The 20,106-nt window shown below is 36.6% G+C and overlaps 1 protein-coding gene and 1 long non-coding RNA gene across 3 annotated transcripts in view; one reads left to right on the forward strand and one right to left on the reverse strand.

Annotated features, from left to right (window-relative positions):
- Positions 1-11,561, reverse strand: part of DNAJC5B (DnaJ heat shock protein family (Hsp40) member C5 beta) — a 75,980-nt gene extending 64,419 nt beyond the window's left edge. The window contains exon 1 of the mRNA XM_036886308.2: positions 11,443-11,561. Coding sequence (XP_036742203.2) covers positions 11,443-11,561 — 119 coding nt within the window. The remainder of the gene's footprint in view (positions 1-11,442) is intronic.
- The window catches only part of LOC118912810 (uncharacterized), a 120,723-nt gene that overhangs the window by 75,024 nt on the left and 25,593 nt on the right, over positions 1-20,106 (forward strand). Inside the window, exons 3-4 of one of the 2 annotated variants that reach the window (XR_008996293.1) lie at positions 9,136-9,266; positions 13,140-14,649. This is a non-coding gene — a long non-coding RNA (uncharacterized LOC118912810). Of the gene's footprint in view, positions 1-9,135; positions 9,267-13,139; positions 14,650-20,106 lie in introns of those variants that run through there. The other variant, XR_008996294.1, reaches the window with a different exon arrangement.

Raw genomic sequence — 20,106 nt, forward strand, 5'->3', positions numbered from 1 at the left:
TGAGTTTAGACTTCAAGTTCCTTGGGATGATTATGTGCAATACCAAAGGCAGATTTATTTCATAAGGAAGTCTCACTCTGTGATATGGCACTTTTGGCATGGGGTACAAACACACCTTATGCTAGATAAATAGCTTTCGAACAGTAGCATCAAATGGTACAATAAATTTAGACTTTTACGGATGATGAAGGTATTTGTCCATTCATAATAAAACCTGGTAATTTCACTGTGCTTTTCTACAAAGGGCTCCACACCCTTTGAAAAAAATGATCTCTTTTCTCTTTACAAAATTTCAGTGAGGCAAGAACTTCAGTACAGGATGGATTGACAGAGTAAAATACTTTCTCTTGTCATTCCTCCCAGCTGTCCTTTGAGGTAGCTGGGGATGCCAATTTACTAAGTATTGTTGTACTAATGTAGGAAAAATGATGATGTAGGGAAAAAATGCTTTATTCACAGAAATATTCTATGATAACACTTATAAATAGACATAGGAAGGGACAGAGAAAGGTCTGGAGATTGCTATAAATAAATAAATGGTGACTCTCTGGAAGAATAAAGAACTAGAGATGCCAATAATTTCCTTCCCAACTCTGTAGCTCTTACTAGAGAACACTATCACTTGTCCTTCCTATGGAGTTGAATCCCAAAATCCTTACTAAGTGGTAGTGGGTGATTTGTGATTCCTGATCTCTAGTCAGAGCCAGCTAGACTTGAGTGGACATCTGACCCAGCTAGATCTATTAGATCCTTTCTCCAGGAATTTGAAATTGAGGCGGAACAAAAACTGTAAAGTGAACAAGAACCAAGATCATTTCCCTCTCCTTACCTCTACCTTTTTGTTACCATGGGTTTTGCTCTCTGAAAAGCGCAAAGTTGGCTTTAAAAGGCAGCCTTGATAGAAAAACCTACATATCTAACAGGGAGCTGATTAAATCATGGGACATCTATGTCATGGGATACAGCACAGCAGTGTGAAAAGAATGAAACTTCTGACGAACGGATCATTCTTTCTTTATTTTTTTATGTCTTTTTTTAAATTAAGGTATTATTGATATACACTCTTATGAAGGTTTCACATGACAAAACAATGTGGTTACTACATTCACCCATGTTATCATGGGCTCCCCATACCCCATGGCAGTCACTACCCAACAGTATAGTAAGATGCCACAGTCACTATTTGCCTTCTCTGTGCTACACTGTCTTCCCCATGACGCCCCCCAAACCATGTGTGCCAATCATAATATCCCTCAATCCCCTTCTCCCTCCCCCCCCACCCACCCTCTGCCACCCCTGCCTCTTGGCAACTGCTAGTCCCTTCTTGGAGTCTGTGAGTCTGCTGCTGTTTTGTTCCTTCAGTTTTGCTTCGTTGTTATACTCCACAAATGAGGGAAATAATTTGGTACTTGTCTTTCTCTACCTGGCTTATTTCACTGAGCATAATATCCTCCAGTGCCATCCATGTTGTTGCAAATGGTAGGATTTCTTTTTTTCTTATGGCTGAATAGTATTCCATTGTGTGTATGTACAACCTCTTCTTTATCCATTCATCTACTGATGGACACTTAGGTTGCTTCCATATCTTGACTATCATAAATGCTGCTGCAATAAACATAGGGGGGCATATGTCTTTTTGAATCTGAGAACTTGTTTTCTTTGGGTAAATTCCTAGGAGTGGAATTCCTGCATCAAACACTATTTCTATTTTTAGTTTTTTGAGGAACCTCCATATTGCTTTCCATAATGGTTGAACTAGCTTACATTCCAACCAGCAGTGTAGGAGGGTTCCCCTTTCTCCACACCCTCACCACCATTTGCTGTTCTTAGTCTTTTCAATACTGGCCATCCTAACTAGTGTGAGGTGATATCTCATTGTGGTTTTTATTTGCATTTCCCTGATAATTAGTGATGTGGAGCATCTTTTCATGTGCATGTTGGTCATCTGAATTTCTTCTTTGGAGAATTGTCTCTTCATATCCTCTGCCCATTTTTAATTGGGTTATTTGCTTTTTGGGTGTTGAGGCATGTAAGTTCTTTATATTTTTGGATTTTAACCCCTTGTCAGATATGTCATTTACAAATATATTCTCTCGTGCTGTAGGATGCCTTTTTGTTCTCTTGATGGTATCCTTTGCCATACACAACCTTTTTAGTATATTGCATTTGTTTCCCTTACTCTAGGAGATGCATTCAGAAAAAAGTTGCTCATGTTTATATACAGGAGATTTTTGCCTATGTTGTCTTCAAAGAGTTTTATGGTTTTGTGACTTACATTCAGGTTTTTTATCTATTTCAAGTTTACTTTTGTGTATGGGGATAGACAATAATCCAGTTTCATTCTCTTGCATGTAACTGTGCAGTTTTGCCAACATCAGTTGTTGAAGAGGCTGTCATTTCCCCATTGTATGTCAATGGCTCCTTTATCATATATTAATTGACCATATATGCTTGAGTTTATATCTGGACTCTCTAGTCTGTTCCATCGGTCTATGGATCTGTTCTTGTGCCAGTACCAAATTGTCTTGATTACTGTAGCTTTGTAGTAAAGCTTGAGGATGGGGAGCATAATGCCCCAGCCTTATTCTTCCTCCTCAGGATTGTTTTGGCTATTTGGGGTCTTTTGTGGTTGCATATGAATTTTAGAACGATTTGCTCTAGTTCATTGAATAATGCTGTTGGTATTTTGATAGGGATTGCATTGAATCTGTAGATTGCTTTAGGCAGGATGGCCATTTTGACAATATTAATTCTTCCTATCCATGAGTATGGGATGTGTTTCCATTCATTCATATCTTCTTTAATTTCTCTCATGAGTGTCTTGTAGTTTTCAGAGTATAGATCTTTCATTTCTTTCGTTAGGTTTATTCCTGGTATTTTATTCTTTTTGATGTAATTGTGAATGGAATGTTTTCTGATATCTCTTACTGCTAGTTCGTTATTAGTGTATAGGAATGCAAGAGATTTCTGTGCATTAATTTTGTTAATTTATGCACTTTGCTGAATTCAGATATTAGATCTAGTAGTTTTGGAGTAGATTCTTTAGGGTTTTTTAATGTATAATCTCATGTCATCTGCAAACAGTGACAGTTTAACTTCTTCTTTAACAATCTGGATGCCTTTTATTTCTTTGTGTTGTCTGATTGGTGAGGACCTCCAGAACTACGTTAAAAAAAAAACGGGAAGAGTGGGCATTCTTGTCTTGCTCCTGATCTTAAAGGAAAAGCTTTCAGCTTCTTGCTGTTAAGGATAATGTTGGCTGTGGGTTTGTCATGTATGGCCTTTATTATGTTGAGGTACTTGCTCTCTATACCCATTTTGTTGAAAGTTTTTATCATGAATGGATATTGAATTTTGTCAAATGCTTTTTCAGCATCTATGGAGATGATCATGTAGTTTTTGTCCTTCTATTTTGTTGATATGGTAGATGATGTTGATGGAGTTTTGAATATGGTACCATCCTTGCATCCCTGGAACAAATCCTACTTGATTATGATGGATGATCTTTTCGATGTATTTTTGAATTCAGTTTGCTAATATTTTGTTAAGAGTATTTTTGCATCTATGTTCATCAGAGATATTGGTCTGTAATTTTCTTTTTTTGTGGTGTCTTTGGTTTTGGTGTTAGAGTGATGCTGGCCCCATAGAATGAGTTTGGAAGTATTCCCTCCTCTTGTACTTTTTGGAAAACTTTAAAGAGAATGGGTACTAGTTCTTCACTGAATGTTTGATAAAATTTAGCAGTGATGCCATCTGGTACAGGGGTTTTGTTCTTGATTTAATTGCTAGTAATTGGTCCATTCAGATTTTCTGTTTCTTTCTGGGTCAGCCTTGGAAGGTTGTATTTTTCTGGAAAGTTGTCCATTTCTTCTATGTTATCCAGTTTGTTAACATATAATTTTTCATAGTATTCTCTATTAATTCTTTGTATTTCTGTGGTGTCTGTAGTGATCTTTTCTTTCTCATTTTTTATTCTGTTTATGTGTGTAGACACTCTTTTTTTCTTGATAATTCTGGCTAGGGTTTTATCTATTTTGTTTATTTTCTTGAAGACCAGCTCTTGCTTTCATCAGTTCTTTGTATTGTTCTATTCTTCTTGAATTTATTTATTCCTGCACTAATCTTTATTATGTCCCTCCTTCTACTGACTTTGGGCCTCATTTGTTCTTCTTTTTCTAGTTTCATTAATTGTGAGTTTAGACTGTTCATTTGGGATTGTTCTTCTTTGTGAGGTAGGCCTGTATTGCAATATACCTTTCTCTTAGCATGGCCTTTGCTGTGTCCCACAGGTTTTGTGCTGTTGAATTATTGTTGTCTTTGTCTCCATATATTGCTCGATATCTGTTTTTATTTGATCATTGATCCATTGGTTATTCAGGCGCATGTTGTGAAGCCTCCATGTGTTTGTGGGCTTTTTTGTTTTCTTTGCGTAATTTATTTGTAGTTTCATACATTTGTGGTCTGAGAAGCTGGTTGGTACAATTTCAATCTTTTTAAATTTATTGAGGCTCTTTTTGTGGCCTAGTATATGATCTATTCTGGAAAATAGTTTCATGTGCACTTGAGAAGAATGTGCATACTGTGGCTTTTGGGTGGAGAGTTCTGTAGATATCTCTTAGGACCATCTGTTATAAAGTGTAGTTCAATGCCTCTGTCTGGTTTGTCTGTCCTTTAGAGTGAGTGGAGTGTTGAAGTTTCCTAGAATGAATGCATTGTATTATTTTTCCCCTTTTAATTCTGTTAGTATTTGTTTCACATATGTAGGTGCTCCTACAATATGCATAGATATTTATAATGGTTATACCCTCTTGTTGGATTAACCCCTTTATCATTATGTAATGCCCTTTTTGTCTCTTGTGACTTTCCTTGTTTTAAAGTCTATTTTGTCTGATACAAGTAGTGCAACACCTGCTTTTTTCTCTCTATTAGTTGCATGAAATATCTTTTTCCATCACTTTACTTTTAGTCTGTGTATGCCTTTGGGTTTGAAGTGAGTCTCTTCTAGGCAGCATATAGTTGGGTCTTGCTTTTTTATCCATTCAATGACTCTATGTCTTTTGATTGGTGCATTGAGACCATTTATATTTAGGGTGATTATCAATAGGTATGTACTTATTGACATTGCAGACTTCAGATTCATGGTTACCAAAGGTTCAAGGTTAATTTCCTTACTATCTAAGAGTCTAACTTAATTCACTTAGTATGCTATTATAAACACAATCTAAAGGTTCTTTTTTTCCCCTCATTTTCTTCCCCCTTCATTCTTTATATATATAGGTATCATATTCTATACTCTTTATCTATCCCTTTTTATTACCTTTGGTGACAGCTATTTAACCTTAGCAACACTTCCATCTATAGAAGTCCCTCCAAAATTCACTGTAGAGATGGTTTGTGTGAGGTAAATTCTCTCAACTTGTGCTTATGTGGAAATTGTTTAATCCCTCCTTCAAATTTAAGTGATAATATTGCCAGATCAAGTATTCTTGGTTCAAGGCCCTTGTGCTTCATTGCATTAAATATATCATGCCACTCCCTCTGGCCTCTAAGGTTTCTGCTGGGGAGTCTGATGATAGCCTGATGGGTTTTCCTTTGTATGTGACCTTATTTCTCTCTCTGGCTGCTTTTAATAGTCTGTCCTAATCCTTGATCTTTGCCATTTTAATTATTATATATCTTGGAGTTGTCCTCTTTGGGTCCCTTGTGTTGGGAGATCTGTGGATCTCCATGCCCTGAGAGATTATCTCCTTCCCCAAACTGGGGAAGTTTTTGGCAATAACTTCCTCAAAGACACTTTCTATCCCTTTTTCTCTCTCTTCTTCTTCTGGTACTCCTATAATATGAATATTGTTCTATTTGGATTGGTCACACAGTTCTCTCAGTATTATTTCATTCCCAGAGATCTTTTTTTCTCTGTGTGCTTCTGTTTCTTTGTATTCCTCTTCTCTAATTTCTATTTCATTTTTCATCTCCTTCACCATTTCTATTCTGCTTTTAATACCCTCCATTGTGTTCCTCAACGATTGGATCTCCATCCTAAATTCGTTCCTGAGTTCTTGAATATTTTTCTGTACCTCCAGGAGCACATTTATGATTTTTGTTTTGAAATCTCCTTCAGGAAGATTTATTAGTTCAGTCTCACTCGATCTTTTTTCTGGTTTTGAGATTTTGCTTTGAACCATGTTTCTTTGACATTTCATATTTGTCTGTGGTATAGCTCTACTGTCTGAAACTGCTCAGCCCCTGGAGCAATGTCAGGGTTGCAGGGGAGTAGTGTTGGTGCCTGGGCAGAGGAAAATGCTGTTTCCTGCTTCCTGGCTGCTATGCCTGTCTCCACTGCCTTAGCCAGTGGGCCAAACACACAGATGTAAGCCTCTATGCTTTGGGTTGGTAGCTACTGTAGGTAGGGCTTCCCTCTGGCTGGCCTGATGCCAGGGCAGGGTTTGCTGCTTTGCAAGCCAGCTGCAGGCTGGCTGGGAGGAAGGCACAGCCAGTTGCATATCACGGTGTGGGGCCTTGGAGCTGCGTAGCCAACAGAGGGATGGAGCACCTGAAGATCGTGAAAGTTCCCAACCCTGTTCTGTGAGGTCTGTTCTTTCCTCCAGGTTTATGTAGTCTGACACAGCCTTCTTTCCTGTTGCTCTTTCAGGGTTAGTTGTATTAATTATATTTTCGTATTATATGTGGTTTTAGGAGGAGGTCTCTGTCTCACCTCTCACGCTGCCATCTTTAATCCTATCCTGATCATTCTTTAGAATGACCTTCAAGATATATTGTTAAGAGAAGAATGCAAGGTAGAGGATAGGAGTGATAGTATACCATCATCTATATAACAAGAAAGGAAAAGTATAACATATGCTTAGCCATTTGCATTTCATGTGACTATTAATATGTTAGGACTTAAGTCTATTGTTTTATTTCCTTGTGTTTCCTCTGTTTCCCTTTTCTTGTCTTCCTGTGTTATTTGAACATTTTTTAGGATTCCATCTTGGTCTATCTGTAGTGTTTTGGGGCATGTTACTTTGTGTAGTCTTCTTAGTGGCTGGACATATGTGTACATATGTGTGTATGTTTACATATATGTGTATATGACCTAATCACAATCTACTGATATCAGTGTTTTACCAATTTGAGTGAAATGCAGAAATCTCACTCCCATTTAGGTCCCTTTATCCTCCCTACTTTCAAGTTTCATTATCTTGAGAATCTGATGGTCATGTAATTTTTATTCCAATCTTCGTATATAATTTAGAAAATTCATGAGGAGGACAGTGTGTTCTATTTATGCATATTTCTACATTCTCTATTATTCTTTCTTCCTTCCTAATTATCCAAGATTCCTTCCTTCATCATTTCATTTCTTTTGAAATACATCCTTTTGCCTTTCCCAAGAGTATGTCTGCTAGTGACAAATTCTTCTAGTTTTCCTTCATCTGAGAATGTCTTTATTTCCCCTTAATTCCTGATACACAATTTGCAGTTGACAGTAATTTTCTTTCAGTATTTGAAAAATGTATGTCACTTCCTTCCGGACTCTATTGTTTCAGGTGAAAAATCTGCTGTCATTTAAATTGGTATTCCCCTATAGGCAATGTGTGGTTTCTCTCTGACTGCTTTCAAGATGTTTCCTTTGTCATTAGTTTTCAGAAGTTTTTGATGTGTCTTCGCATGAATTTCTTTGGATTTATCCTATTTGCAATTCACTTAGCATCTTTTTTGGTATATTTTTATGTTTTACCAAATTTGGGGAATTTCCAGTCATTATTTCTTTGAATATTCTCTTTCAGTCCCACTCTCTTTCACTTCCCCTCCTACCTCTCCAGCTGCTGCAAATGTTGTGTCTCGTTACTGTCTCTTAGGTTCCCGAGATTCTGTTTTCAGTTTATTTTCTCTGTTTTTCAAATTGGGTGAATTCTCTTGATCTGTTCTCAACTTCACTGATTCTATCCTCTGTCATCTCTACTGTATTATTGAGTTCATCTAGTCATTTTTATTATTTGTTTTTCAATTCTGTAATTTCCATTTGTGCTTTTTTATAGCATTTTTTTGCTGAAATTTTCTATGTATTTTTTTTTACTTGTTGAAAGAGAATTTGTAATTGTTTGTTGAATCATTTTTATGATGGTTCCTTTAAAATACTTGAAGGTTAATTCCAGTATCTGGCTCATCTCAGTCAAGTTGCATTCTCATTCAAGTTGCAATTTTCTTAGTTCTTATAATGAGTAGATTTAATTGTATCTGGACATTTAGACTATTAGGAGACTCTGAGTGATATTTAATTTTTTATTTTAGTAGGTAGTCACTCTGTTGAGGTTTAACATGCAGGTCCTAGCTTACTTTTGTGGACTGTGACAAAATGACAGTCTAATCTTTAGGGCCTCTACAGTGCTATTTTGATTGGCTTGGTTTGTCTACTGCCTTTGGCGCCCAGACTAGTGGTTGCTGGTACTAGCTGAAGAAAGGTGTTTCCCCAGGCTGTGTTGCCTGGTGCCTTTAAGTGGGGGAAGAGAATTTCTAGCCTTAAGGGACCTCTAAAGGCACTGCTTTATTCCTCAAGTACCTCATGGGTTGGAGGCTTATGGTGGTAGAATTGCCCTCACTGATGTGCCCTGTCAAGTGAGGTCTCAGGGTGGGAGAGGGGAATCTCACGCTGGTAGAACAGTCCTCTGGCTAGTTATTGTTAAAAGAACATTTGTTTGGTCCTCTTGCTATTTCTGAGTTGTTGGCAGGACTCCCATTCAGTTTGGAGGAAGAATAAGGCTACCTGGTTGCCTTCCATTGCTAGACTGGATTCTGTTCAGAAAGGCCAGGCCCTGGGCCTTCATCTCTTGGGTGGGGAGTCATAAAATGCCCTGACACTGTGTTGCCCTTGTGTTCCTTTGGTCCATAATCAATTCACCTTCCTTCCTACCTTTCAGGGTTCTCTTTCAGTTGAGTTTTGTGTTATTTTCAATGATTTAAGCATGATTAGCAGACAGAAGCAGGGAAAGACAAGTCTCTATATATGCTTATACAGGCATAAAATTTCTCTAGAAGAGTACATAAAGAATTGCTTTCCTTGGGGGAGAAATTGGGGAATATGAGCTAGGAGGGAGAACTTTTTCATACCTATTTGTATGTTCTCATTTTAATCAGGTGAATTATTATCTATTCAAAAATAAAAATAAAATGAAAAAGACAACAGACGTCTTCTACCTCAGCCTTGTTTTCAAGAGCACAATCAAGGCCTACAAGAGAGGTCAAGCAGCATACAAATTCAACAGTTGGTAAGTTTATTAAATTTCATTGACTTTTAATTTCACTACATCAGGACTGCTTTGATCCAGGTCCCTGAATATAAGACTAATATTCTCAGTGGATTTTCATCCTGCTCATACATTTTGAATAACTTGGAGAATACAAATGTGTAATTAGATAGAAGTAGATGCTTTTGGCAGCATACTAGAACCCCAATCAGCTGAAAAGATAATATGTGCACAACATTAAAGCAAAATTAATAACAAGACACTGATTACATGAAAAGATTTCAGGTAGTTATTATTAAATTTGCACACAACTCAGCATAATTAGTGCCTTAATTAAGATATGACCTTAAATTTTAGCTTACAATTAAGTCACAATTATAATCTAAAACTTACAAGATAGTTAGGTATCACTTCTTTTCTCACTTTGGGGAGCATCTTCATAGATAGTGAGCTTACAATGCAATTACTTTGATTCCCAACCTGTACCTCAGCACAATGTTTCAGCCAGAAGCCTTTAAGAATAAAGTTTAGTAACCTTCAGCCAAGGACATCCACCCAAAGCAGACTGAGCAGCTCCCAGACACACTCCTGCATAACTCTAGGGCATAAGGAAATAGTAAAGACCTATTCTCTCCCCAGCACCTTAAGTAAAATTTAAACTAGAAGGCTGATACTGACTTTGATTAAACTCTATTTTCACAGAAGTAATGCAATTTTTACCACTGACATTTATGCTTCAACACATAGTTCTTGCAAGGCATTTCAAGGCCTATAGTTTAGCACATGGTAAAGGTTCTAATCCAAGCCAAAGAATTTCTCAGCAGTAGAAAAAATGGAGAATTCAATAAATATTGATGGGCTAGTGATTTTGGAAAAACCAAATCTGGAATCCTACCTTCATCCTTCATGTCAAAATAAACTCCAAATACATCAAAGATTTAATATAAAAACAAAATCATAAATGTACTAGAAGATAAGGGTTAATATTTTTATAATATAATCCGGAGTGGTTTTTTAACCATGATGGTTAAAACAAAACCCATATAAGAAATGGCTAACAAATTTGCCTACTTAAAAATTCTAAACTTCCATACATAAAAAAACTCATAAATTTTGAAAACCTAATTCAAGGACAAATCAAGAAATAACTGATTAAAATCTGAAACTTTCATTTATATTTTGACTCATTTTTCCTCTAAAGGCACAGCTTTATTCCTCAATAAGAAAATAAGGAAATAATTGAAAATAAGCATAATGGTTTATGTCCAAGAATATTAAATAAAGGGAAAAAATCAAAAGAACTTACATGCTAAAAAATAGCTCATAAAGTGATTATGAGTACAGAATTGCCATAGGCTACAGACGTTAAGATCAGAATATTTAATAACGCCAAACAAAATATTTTCTTGATAGAGCCTTGTTAAAAAGAGAATATAGATGAATCTAATTTGATTTTAAAATTTATCCAGACAGAAAAAAAGATTGGAAGGAAACAAAATATCAGTAATTATCACTAGAGATAGAATTATGGATAAATATTATTGTTTACATTTTCATTAAAGTCTAAATCTTCTACAATAAGTAAATTATTTTTGTACCTAATATTTTTTTTAATTCCTTGAAGTTTTAAAGAAAATGTTAGTTGAATTATCCCAAAAAGAACTAACTTGGACTAGGACAGATATGAAAGATCAAAATTAGAGACTTGAAAAGTATAGTGTAAAATACAGTAAAATAGAGTGTACAGTGTATCGTACAATACAATCATTGTGACAACTCCCCAAACCCCCACCTTTTTTAAATCCCTCTACCAGATTTGGTGATGCTATATCACATGGGTTAAATCACAACTCCTGGTCATTCCCAGTGATGGATCTCTCTCTCTCTCTCTCTCTCTCTCTCTCTCTCTCTCTCTCTCTCTCTCTCTCTCTCTCTTCCTTTCTCTTTCTCTCTCTCTCTCTGACATCGCAGGCCTAAAACACAGGCTACCTTTTCCTAAGGCCAAGCATCATGAGAGAGTTCTTTCAAAAATCAATGTCATACCTGTCTATTCCTAACTGCCTATGTTGGAAACATGAGGTTCAAAAGTCTGATTACCTGGTCTTGGCAAGAAGCTTATGACTTTAATTAGAGGCACTTGCCAATCACAAAATAACTATAAGTAGAGTACAGGAAATGTCATCATTGAACTTTGTACCTGTAGGTTTTCTTAATTTCCTTATCTGATGCTCCCTTATGCAAACCAAGAATTTCGTATAGAGCTTCTCCAGATGTTGACATAGTCCGTTGTCTTTGGTTAGGTATGTTGCATGCCATTTCCTCAAGCTGCAAAAGCCAAGAAAGGAAATAGAATGAAGTTTATGCCTATTGGATCCCACTTTCTAAAGTGGAAGGTGGTTCATTTTTAACCTGTTGTAAATGACATTCTGTTGTGTATTTTTGTGCCAGATACAAAAGAGGGGGGAAAAAAGGCTAGGAAAGCCAAAAATGAAGCTTCAAGTCAGGGTGTTAAAGTCTTCAGGCAGCCATGCAAATGGAATATGGTTTTGTCCACATGCTTAAGTAGAAGCAAAATGTTAACTAAATACCCACTATTTCAATTCTTACAGGTCAGACATATGGAGGATTTTTGCTAGAATTTGCATAACTTCTTTTGTGTATGTTTTCCAAGTTTGCAGGCAATGAAATCATCTTCTGTTGTACTTTGACTCTATTGGCCTAGCCATTGTGAAAACAAGAGTTTCAAAAAATTTTAAAAACCCAACTTTTTATAAATAGCAAAGAAAAAAATCCTGGCCTCATATGGAAGGCAGGTTAGAACTTCTCTGCAGCTGTGGGATACTAGAACCCCCACAATGGCATGGCTTCTGTGCCTGATATAGAGCATTTCTTGGTGGTTTATCCAGGAAGGCTATCCCAAATGCCAAGAAGCCATCTGCCTGCTGTGTTCTGGATCTAGGACAGGGCGCACAGAAGCAAGCACACCTGGGTACATTCCTACATCTACCACTTAACCTCTCTATGCCTTAATGTCTTCACTTATAAGAATAATAAAGCCCACATAATAAGGTTATCATAAAGATTTAGAATTAATGTATACAATATACCCAGGACATAGTAAGTTCAAAGAAAAAGGTAACTATTTTTATTAAAGGCATCACAGTGTGTAATTCAGAGAGTGCACTATAGCCAGACACTCTGGGTTGAAATACTGGCTTTGCCATGACCAGCTGCATGACCTTCCCTATCTGTAAATTGGAGACAAAAATATACATAAACTTGTGGAGCTGTTTTAAGAATTAATATATTAAAAAAAAAATCATATACCAATATACATAGCAGCATTATTCATAAAAGCCAAAAAGTAGGAGCAACCCAAATGCCCCTCAACAAATGAATGAAACATGATATGAACATACAATGGAATATTATTCAGTCATAAAAAGAAAAGTAATTCTGACACATGCTACAATATGGGTGAATCTTGAAAACATTATGCTAAATGAAATAAGCCAGACACAAAAGGACAAATATTGCATGATTCCTCTTACATGAGACACTGAGTAGGTAAATTCACAGAGACAGAAAGCAAAACAGAGGTTACCATGGGCTGCAGGAAGGAGGGAACAGGAATTATTGCTTAGTGGATAAAGAGTTTCTATTTGAGATAATGAAAAATTTCTGAAAATAGATAGTGGTGATGGTTAGATGACACTGTGATTATGCTTAATGCCACTAAAGTGCACACCTAACAGTCCAAATGGTAAATGTTACATTCTACCACAAGAGTAAGACAAGAAAAATAAATAAATAAAAACTGTTTAGATTGTAAACTCCTCAGATAGAAGTTCCTTGAAAATCATTATCCATTTTTTGGCTTTGGGCCTTGGGCAGCAAGTACTGTAAGAGTGAATGAATGAATATACCAGGACTCCGGAGATGGTGTCAGAGCTGCAGAGAGACGCTTATGTTCAACACAAGGAATCCCAGCTGACAATGGCCACAGCAGCAGAGCTGGAAGGGCCACATCCCAGTGGTATGCAGGATCAGATGGAGCAGACCTCCCAACTCTGTCCCCACCAGACTAATGACCAAACCAACACCAGCAAGAGCAGAAACCTCTGTATGTCACCTGATGAGTCAGGAGCTCTTAGAGGCCCCTAAGGCCCCAGCGAGGTACAATGATTGCTTATAGTTTTAAGGAATTCAGTGAAGAACAATGGGAAGAACTTCAAAATGTTTTTGTGAGCCTTTAGCTTCATGATGGGGGAAAAAGGAAGCCAGTACTGAAGAAAGTCAGAACCAGGCAAAAACCTATAGCCCTGAAGGCATTTGGGGAGGGAGCTGGCTACCCAAAGTGGGACCACACACTCATTGTGTGGCAGGGCTGCCTGTCCCCTCCTCAGTTAGCCTCCCCTGAAAGTGGAGTCAGTGGGGGCTGGAGGGATCCTAGTCCCAAATCCCTGGTTCAAATAAGGACAAGAAAAGGAATCCTGATTTTGCTTGCCACAGAACAAAATCTAAAAGAGGTCCATACTGACTGGCAGTAATTTTAGCACTTATTTTCATTGCTTCTCTACCTTACCTTTCTCACTTACCCATAACACGTTCCTAGAGAATAAGCAATTCAAAGCTTAGCTGTGTCATTCATCCCTGGGTTCAAGTCGTGCAGCTCAGCCCTGTTTTGGAACCTAACCAGCTAACTATTTGCAATAGAAGGGAAAATTGCCTAACTGACACCTTCCCTTCTTCCAGCCCTGTCCCCTCTCTCCTGCTGCCACCACAGTCATACATGCTCAGGATACGGATGCTCTGCCCCACACAGCCACTTAACACTTCCCAGAGTAATGGAGGCTACTGCCAAGTTTTTTACAAGTCACATTAAATGCCACAAATGAATGGGATTTGAAAAATAGGGATTTCTGTATGGCTTGATGGACAAGGAATAGGGCCACAGTCATCCTGCTCGTCCCTGAGTTTTTAGTATATTGCTGGGTAGCAAGAACACCAAAGTCACTAACTAAGAAGATTTCAACATGATCATTCAAATCCTAGGGCTGTAAAAAATACAGGCTAGTGGTCATTTAAGCCAATTTAACAAATGGCTGTTGGGACATTCTGGCCAGAGATCACTGTCACAGACAACTTTACTATTAGCTCTCCTATTTTGGGGAATGCTAGGTACCCACTGCAACGTATGCTTTTCCTGAGACCCGCTTTAGTCTTACCTGATCTCAGTTGAGCAGTCAGGGGTGAGTAACTGACCCAAGTCAGACCAATCACAGTCCTTCCCTAGGATTTTTTCTTAACATGTGGAACAATCTTTCAGATGTGAAATGTAAGATGTAAAGTTTGGGTAGTGTTGACTGGCCAAATGAGAGAGATTAAAACTGATCTGCAAAAGAGGAGCGATGGGGTTCAGTCTCCCAGTTCCTGTTGCTTTAGGGACACTTGCAACTCTTCCCTCGCATGGTTTGTCAATCAACCCTTCCCTGGACTGAGCCAATAAAATTCCTCCCATATACAAATGCACACACATTTCTTTCTTTTGGCTAGGTTTTGGTCACTGTCAACCAAGACTCCTAAATGTCATGTCCCCTCAATTAAACACCAGTAGTGGTTCCCTAAGTACTTTCAACCCAGGCTAATTCACTGTGGACTTTTCTCAAATTACTGCACTTTTCCTTTCAATTGAATGTGGCTTTTAGGTACTCGGGAGTGAATACCTTGGGGAAATAACAATGATATACTAAGATAATCAAACAGATTCAAATGTATTGTATAGACATTACTAGTACAGATAAAAGGAGCCACTGATAAATCTGGGCAAAGACACTTTCATAAAGAAAATATAGAGAGAATATTCAAGAGAACTCAGAAGAAATGCAAATATGGCAAACAGCTATCCTTGTTTTATCTACTTATCTCTATATTCAGCATTCAAAAGAAAATTTCAGTTTGAGGGGGGAAATGTATTCACTCTTAAGTCATCTGTCTTATGGAGTAAGAGAGATGTCATGGCTCCCTCAAATCAATTGTCCTAAAATCAATTTTAACACGACATTCATGCACAGTTAAAATAGTTGTGAGCATCACCATATTCCATGACTGGCTTTGATTCTTTCCTACTTGGATCCTGCTGTCACTAATCCAGGAAGAAGATTTACAGGTTACTGAAGATAATCTGCCAAACAGATTATGGTAACACCCACAGCAGATAATCCAATTACGTATTCAAAGGCTGCAGTGAAGTCTAAGTCTTGAAGGAGATTGCAGACTAATATGAGATACAAAACTGAAGCTAATAATGAAATAGTGCACAGGGTTAGACAAATACTGAGTATAGAAAACAAACAAAACAAGAAGGAATCTTCTGGAGGAACAAGGATTCTGCTTTGTGCCCACAGAGGACTAGTATCATGCCTGCCACATATTAGGTACATGATACTTGTCTCTTAGGTAACTAAATAATGGGAATGTTAGGCAGAATTCCACAGAAAAGATGAAATATGGGCTCATAATTATACTACCACTTGTTACTATAGAACTCAGCACACATTTTTATTACAACCCTTGCACCTAAGCATAACCTTGAATCTGCAGGGACTTGGTGGGACCAGTGACTCTGGATCATCTATTTTCATAAATCAACATGAAAAGGACTTCTGAATTTGGGGGCTGAAGAGGAGGGAGGACAGCTTGATATGGTGACTGGGACATCTTTTTTCCAAGGCTGTCCCCTTCAAAGTTATCCCACTTAGGGGGTCAGAAAAGTCCTAGAAACAGCCTGGAATTTGTCCTCTGCCCCACTGCAATCTCGCTACACATTCCTCTTGCCAATGTAAAAAGAAGACAGATTCCATCTCTCAGATAGTTTCATACACAAGAACTCACATAAAGGAAGACGTGGTTGGTATCTTTTGGTTTAAATATTTTTTTCAACTCACCGCTTCTTTTAGAAATCCAGTCACACTGTAACCTATTCCTGCTAAATGAAATCTGGTAGTTGATTTACTTTATGTTGTAGGTTAAACATACTCAGAGTGAGTTGTAGAATTTGTAAATTGTTTATTATCTGTTTCACCTTTTAGACAGATAACATTTCTCAATTAAGGTACTAAAATAAAGTCCACTTACATCAGTACTGGGGTACAAGAAAAACATAGTTGGTCAATGTGGTTAGTGATGGGCTGACTTTATAGACTGAAACATAAAGGAATCAAGAGACTATAAGGTTGCTCTCTGTGCATCAAACAGCAACAACTTGCTACTTTTTCTGTCTCCTTACTGAGCTGGAAACCAGATTCTTCATATATTATTGATGTAAATGACATTTAGTTTCAAATTAAATAGAATAATACATTGAAACCCTTAGTAGATTTAATGTGGAAAAAAAACCATATTATTTTGTCCTGAGAACATACTAACTACAGAGTTAATAGTCAAAACATCCCCCTAAATGATCCTTTAAAAACTTTAAATAATGGAGTCACATCCTTATTTAATCCTTATATAAAATGTAATTTTAATGAATTCTTTTTCTATGGCCTTTGGATTCTAATATTCCTATGTAAAATTCAAGCCTTTATTATTTATTCATAGTCCCTCATTTATAAGCCACCCAGTGGAGAAAAAAAGTGTTGTTATGCAAAGTTAAGAAATTTAATTTTGATCATCCAGTATATGATACTTAATCTTTTGAACTTAAATTACTTTCTAGCTGCATTATGATACCATTAATTTCATACTTTCTTAAAGCACAATACAGTCACTACACCAAACTACATGCAGCTCACCTGTCTCTTGATAATAGGTATAACTGAAAGAAGGTTCAGCACTCTGATTATGATTGGCATCCAATTCAAAATAAATACTTATTTAAATGTTCTAATTCCAGGAGTCCTACAAATGCTGTTCTAAATTTTTCATGTTCATGTTGACAGGAAGTGTTCCTTTTTAAGCAAAAGAAGCTTCACCTATATCTATTATGTAAATTCTGAAAAATGGAAAAAAATCAAACAATGCCTTTACTGAAAGCATCCCTTCAAGACAGAAAATGAATAAAAGTAAGGGGAATTAGATGATTAAACACAGCAAAAACACTTCCAATAGCTGTTACTGGGGAAACCAACATGCTTTAACATTTTATTACTTCTGTGATTGCTCTATTGAAATCTATAAGGCAGCGCAAAATTTCCTTATGCAAATAGCATTGTCTCTTAAAGCTAAACACACATCCAAAATGCTAATCTTATGTTTAAAAGTAATAAACCTCCCTAGCATAATTACTTATTTACTATTGAAAAAACAATCATCTCTTAATTGCACTGGTACTTATATAAACAGCAACTTGAAGATGGGACAACTCGGAAATGTTATAAGGAATCCATGGTACCTGTTTCCTGTAACTCCAGTTCTGTGTTCTCAAGCAGAAACAACTTGCTGTTTTCAAATGCTCTGGAAATAGATTTGCAAAGAAATAAAGGAAAGCAACAACAATAGGAGCTGTTCCATACCTGTTCACTGTTTCTAAGCAAACGGCTGCCCCTTTCCATCTTCCCATGCAAGGTTAAGCAGGTCAATGGAGTCAGATTACTTTTCATTTGTTACTGTATCAGCCAGTTGGTTATCCTTCTGGAAAACATAAGGAAGAGGGGATAAAACATGCATGACCGTAAAGGTTGCCGTTACAAGGCATCCAGTGATACCAAAACATATGCTATCTCTACTTTTGATCATTAGTCGACTGGTGCTTGGCTCAACCAAACATGACTATGGAAAGGCCTCCAGGTTTCCACCAGAAGTTTCAGTTAAGGAAAGATGCTATTCTCCTGACATACAAAGTGGGTCTTTTAAATTTTATTTTCATTTTGGTCTAAGGCTAGTACTAATCAATTGTTTTAAAATTGCTGGAAAGACCATGTAACATTGATTAGGGGAAAATGTTAATTGCTTACAAAGTTAATCCAATTATTTTCATATCTGAACATTTTATCCTAATTTTAGTTAAGAGGCACTGAGTTACAGTGGCAACTAAGGTGGTTTTAAGAATTAAGGATGATCTTGTTAAAACAATGCCTAAACTGTATTATGCAATGAAAGCCACATGAGAGAACAATTCTTATGATTGAATAAAATCTGACAGACTGAAAAAGACTGAAACCAAATGAGACAGGTGTTACTCCTGAATTTGGCACAATGGGGTCTGGCTTCTACAGCTGAAGGTGGAGTTTAAGGGTGTGTATGGCAAGACAGGCAGCAGAGCCTAGGACTATTTTGTGTGAACATTTCAGAGCACTCTCACCTCTAGATGGCACTGTTTTTTAAAGATCTTTTTAGATACAAAGGAATAATAAGCTATTTCCCATAGATCCTGACTTCCAGCCAGAGTTTAGGAAGCAGCCCATTATCATGCAGAGAAGTAGGGGTGGGGGTCTGCGATCTAAAGACATTTAGAACTAAATACCCAAGTAGCATCATGTCAGTTTTGGGACAGTGTTCTTTGATGAAATGAAAATAGTTGCTATATTAATACAGTAGATTATGAGTGACTTTTAAAAATTAATGTTTACCTTTCAAATTCAGTTTAATAAATATTTTTAATAAAATCCATTATTGTATAAAAATCAAATGAATATTCATATTTGACCTGATTGTTTATAGTTCATAATGCGTGATCAAAACTGAAAGTTTCTGTGATGACTGCCCTTGCACTGTTCACCATGTAAGAACTTATTCACTATGTAAGAACTTGTTCACCATGTAAGAACTTGTTCGTTATACTTCAGAAGATTGGAGACTGTTGAGAATTAGGCTTGGGGTTGATTAATGATTGTGTATTGAGTCCCCTATACAGAATTTTATTGTTGTTAACAACCATTTGATCAATAAATATGAGGGATGCCTTCTCAAAAAAAAAAAAAAATGTTGATCAAAATAGTTGGGAAAATTTACCAGGGATCAAGTAGCATGAATCATAGAAAAACACTAGACCCCTTATCCCCAGTTTGGTTTTCTGTGGTTTCGTTATCTACAGTTGCCTGTGGTCTCCTGATGATCCTCCTGACTATTGTCAGAAGGTCAATAGAAAGAAGCCTAACAGGATGTCACAGTGCCTACATCACAATGTCTACATCATTCACCTCATTTATCTTACCACGAGGGCATTTTATAATCTTGCATCATCACAAAAGGGTGAGTATATGGTACAGTGAAATATTTTGATAAGAGAGAGAGACTACATTCACATAACTTTTATTACAATATAGTGTTTTAGTTGTTTTATTTTATTAGTAATTATAGTTGTTAATCTCTTCACCTAATTTATAAGTTAAACTTTATCATAGGTATGCACATATAGAAAAAACATAGGATATTGTCTTGGTACTCTGCATGATTTTGGGCATCTCTGATGAGTTTTGGGATGTATCTAGTGTGGATAAAGGGGATCTACTTAATAGATATTTGAAAGACTATCAGTTATATTAAGGTTCTTACTTAAATTTTCAGTTGAGTAGTAAAGCAGTTGAATTTGTGTTGATCCAAAAGGATGAATTCAAAATTAAAACAAAAAAGACCAAATAAAAATTAAGGTGTTTTTGAAAAAAATAATAAATACATAAAAAAATAAAATCCATTATTCTTGCACAATCAACCACTCTTCTTAAATCATTACTTTTTAATGTTTGCATAAATAATGAGTTAAAATTTTTTTTAAGTATTGTAGAACTCATGGGTGAAGTAAAACTCTGTTTCAAGGAGAAAACACAGTCTCTTATTCATCTAGTCATTCAACAGTTAGACACCTATTAGATCCAGGCATAGGGCTAAATACTAGAAATGTAGTGGTACACAAAACTAA

Source organism: Manis pentadactyla, chromosome 3 (genome assembly GCF_030020395.1).
Source record: "Manis pentadactyla isolate mManPen7 chromosome 3, mManPen7.hap1, whole genome shotgun sequence".
NCBI lineage: Eukaryota > Metazoa > Chordata > Mammalia > Pholidota > Manidae > Manis > Manis pentadactyla.